Source organism: Solanum pennellii, chromosome 12 (assembly GCF_001406875.1).
Source record: "Solanum pennellii chromosome 12, SPENNV200".
NCBI lineage: Eukaryota > Viridiplantae > Streptophyta > Magnoliopsida > Solanales > Solanaceae > Solanum > Solanum pennellii.
The window spans coordinates 5,734,940-5,739,242 of NC_028648.1; the positions used below are offsets into that span (position 1 = coordinate 5,734,940).

The 4,303-nt window shown below is 34.2% G+C and overlaps 1 protein-coding gene across 1 annotated transcript in view; it reads left to right on the top strand.

Moving 5' to 3' along the window:
* The first annotated feature begins 281 nt into the window (after positions 1-281).
* Positions 282-4,303, top strand: part of LOC107005974 (CCR4-NOT transcription complex subunit 9-like) — a 9,500-nt gene continuing 5,478 nt past the window's right edge. Inside the window, exons 1-3 of the mRNA XM_015204614.1 lie at positions 282-299; positions 385-537; positions 3,770-3,841. Coding sequence (XP_015060100.1) covers positions 282-299; positions 385-537; positions 3,770-3,841 — 243 coding nt within the window. The remainder of the gene's footprint in view (positions 300-384; positions 538-3,769; positions 3,842-4,303) is intronic.

The window sequence follows — 4,303 nt, forward strand, 5'->3', positions numbered from 1 at the left end:
TTGAGATAATCAAAATTAATCTTTATCAAATTTCAAACTATTCTAATTTATCGATTAAATAATATCTCTATAAAATATAAAATTTCATGGTCCAATCTATATTAATTATAGTGTTTTTACTGTAATATGATGAAAAAGTAAAACTTAAATTATTTATCAATATTTTTATAGTTTAATAAAAAAAAATTATGATAAATAATATGAGTTGGAGTGAATAATAATTTTTTTAAAAAGTGAAACTTGTTGAAGCGTTACAAAGCAAAATTCATGTGTCATCCAAAATGTCTTTTGTGCATGATGTCTCTTTCTAAATGATTTTACACGTGTTTTTATATTAATAGAATAGTAAATAGTGATAGATAGAGGGGCATTTAGGCAATATAGATATATCTTACAGTACATATATCTGCTGGTCGGAGAACCAATTTCAGTATTGGGAGGAGGAGTCACCGGAAAAAAATGCAGTCAGCAGAGCAGCTTGTGCTTGAACTAAGCAATCCCGATCTTAGAGAAAATGCTCTTCTTGAACTCTCTAAGGTATATAAATTTGACCTAATCTTTTTTTGGATTTTTCTTTTTCCTGAATTTCGGAGAAATGTAAATTATGATTTTTTTGTTTGCTGTAGCAAGGTTTTCTGGTAGATTAATCAATATGATATGTGTGATATACGAAAATTGTGACGGAAATGGGGGTGGTGTTAAGTTTTTTTTTTTATGAAGTTATGCGGAAAGGGCGAGTATGGGTTAAAAGTTAAACGATGATCAATTTTTTAATCTGATGATTTTTACAATAGAAGTGGTAGGGGTATCGTATTGAATTTTTCGTTTTCGCCTAGCTTGTGTAGTTGGAAATGTGATCAAAAAGTTTTGTTCAAAGAAGACAAGGGGTCAAAAATTGTGAATTGAGTGAATGGATATAGTATGTTTCTGAAAACTATTTTGGATGGCAGTTAGTCAGACAGTTTAATTTTGGAAATATGAAGGATTTTCCTAATTTAGGGTTCGAGCACTGGTCATGGGAATAATGCTCTAATGAAAGCAATTTAGGTTTTGGTGTGTGAGGTTTTATATCTTGTTTCTAGAACTCTAATCTTTTCTACCGTGAGAAAAACCCTTAAAAAAGTTGGTAAAGAATGTGCATAGTTATTCGAGCATGTGCTAACACAAGTAGCTCCTACGACTGTAGCCATTCTCTCGAAATTGGGCTCCCTAATCTCCTATTGGTTGATTGAATCATGAGCTTGAATAAGGGGCTAACTAGCTAACTATCCTACTTAATTAATGTATTGCTATTTATGGTTGAGTACTTTCTGTCTTCGCTACTTTTTGTATCACGTAGAGTCTAAATCTACCCTTTTTGGTTGTTCAAATTACCTGGCTTGTCCCATTGGTGACAAGATCAATAAGTTTTGCCTAAAGGGGGGAAGCTGTGTCAAAAATTAAGAATTGAGTGAATAGATGTAGTAGGCTTCTGAAAACTATTTAGAATGGTTGTTAGCGAGACAATTTAATTTCAGAAATATGAGGGATTTCTTTTTATTTTAGGATTCTAGCACTGGGAAGGGTAATAATGCTAATGAAAGCAATTTAGGTCTGGTGTGTGAGCTTTTATATCTTGTTTCTAAAACTCTAAATCTCTTCTACCGTGAGAGAAACCCTTAAAAGTTGGTTAAGAATGTGCTATTCGAGCCTGAGCTAACACTTGTAGCTCCTTTGAAGGTAGCCATTGTCTCGAAATTGGGCTCCTAAATCTTCTATTGGTTGATTGAAGATTATCTTGAATAAGGGGCTAACTAGATGAAGTATCCTACTTAATGTATTGCTGTTTATGGTTGACTAATTTGTGTCTTTGCTACTTTTTGTATCACATGGATTCTAAAGCTACCTGTTTTGGTTGTTCAAATTACTTGGCTTGTCCCGACGGCAACACACTCAAGAAGTTTTGCCTAGAAGGGGCATATGGGGTAAAAAGTTAAGAATTTGAGTGCACAGATAAAGTAAATTTGTGAAAACTATTAAGGATGGTTGTTAGTCCGAGAGTGTAAATTTGGAAAATATGAGGAATATTTCGTTTTAGGATTCCAGCACTGGGAAGGGGAATGATGCTAATGAAAGTAATTTATGTTTTGGTGTGTGAGTTTTCATATCTTGTTTCTAGAACTAGTATCTTTTTATTGTGAGAGGAGCCCTTAAAAGTTGGATAAGAATGTGCACCACTATTCGAGCTTGTGCTAACACTTGTAGCTCCTTTGATGGTAGCCATTCTCTCTAAATTGGACTCACAATCTCCAATTGGTTAATCGAAGATTAGCTCGAGTACGGGGTCTAACTAGCTAAAGTATGCTACTTAATATATTGCTGTTTATAGTTGACTACTTTGTGTCTTTGCTACTTTTTGTATCACGTTGAGTCTAAAGCTACCTGTTTTGGTTGTTCAAAGCTCTAGATCACATTAGTGTATCATTACCTTCCCTAGATTTATCATCTTTGGGGATTTATCTGTTGCTTTTGTGATAGGAACATATATAAATTTTTAGGTATGCTACCTGTTTTATGTTTATATATATATTAAGGAGTAACAGATATGCATGATTACAAGTTATGGAATTGCCATGTTAGCTTTCCTATATTTTCTGTCTGTTGAGGAGTTTTGATTCAGTGAGAAAGGAACGCAATAAACGGAATTTTTTCGACAAATAAGAATAATTTTTTTATTAGTAAAACTTCAGTATCAAGATTTACTGAGTTTTACAGAAGTTTTCTGGATTTTATCCCTTCATAACAGTAAAGATTCCAGGAAATTCAGCATGATAGAACATCATTAATAGAAGGTTTAGACCATAGTTTTAGATATTGGATACATATATTCATCACAAAAAGCAGCATTTCCTTCTTTCCCTCAAAGCTTCTACTGTTTCTGTCTGACCAAACAGTCCACAGAATGCATAAAGGAGTGGTCTTCATTATCAGATTCTGTTTCTTCCTTATCTTCTGGTCCTGCCATCTGCACAATGCTTCGTTTAAATTCTGGCATTACCTCGTGAATTCCATGTAGGTTCAGGAACATGCACCTAACCAAAACATGTTTGCAATGTAAGAATAATTGAGTCAGTTTCAGATTTCTTCGAATAGATAGCACCAACTACATTAATTAAAACCCTTCCTTTGTAGGTTTATCTGTTCAGACATGGAAAAATTACAGCTTCCCTGAGCAAATCTATGCACCAACTACATAAATTAAAACCCTTCCTTTGTAGGTTTATCTGGTCATACATGGAAAAATTACAGCTTTCCATGGCAAATTGGGAAATTTTGGATTGCTGAAACCTTTTGTTGGTGGAATTACCATATAAATTCTTCCATCATACTTGTAGGTAGTGACTGAAGACGTGCTTACATGCACATAATATTCTTCCTTCATGAACACTGGTGATATGAACTGGAAAAATTTCTGTTCAAGCATTTCCCAACTGCACAGCATTCTTCTGTCAGCGAATTGAGCAACATTAGAGCTTGCTTTGGCTGCAACTGATGCAATAGTGTAGAATAATTACTAATTTCTTCTTTCATACAATATTATCAGCGAATTATTTAGTATTGCTCTAGTGATTTATTTTTTCTCTTTTTACCCATCTACATATATTTTTGTGCAATGTGAGTAATGTTTGACGTTTTGTGCTGGATAGTCTTCTGTTTTCTTTTTCTTTTCTTTCTATCTTGATTTTGCCCTTCAAAGAGAAAATTGTTAAATCTTGTTTTCCTTTTCCAGAAGAGGGAATTATTCCAGGATTTAGCACCATTACTATGGAACTCATTTGGTACAGTTGCTGCGCTCTTACAGGTAATCTTTGAAGTGTTTCATTCTAGTTCTTCAGATTATACCAACCTATACTATTACACTGCCATATTCCTCCATTTGTCTGTACAAGATTTCTTGTGCCTTACTGTTTTATTGGTAGTGATTTACACTTCGTAAAAATTGAAAGGAAGGGCTCGGTGAAACATCTGAATGGCCTTGTTACAGACCGAAGCCTGGCTTGATACTTTCTGAACAAAAGAATGAGCTAAAATCATAGGGAATCAAATGAAGGGGTGAAATAGCGGCGGAGCGATTTAGAATGCCATTCTGGAAAGCTGTTATCAATTAATTTAAGCTGTAATTCAGGAGTAGAACTTCCATGGTATCTTTTGCTTTGTGGATAAAGTGAAAAATAATGGATGGTAAAAACTGATTGCTCATGTGAAATCTTCTGATGATAAAAGAGGTTGTGAAGTTTTGGAGGGGTTTGGGGGGGGGGGGGGG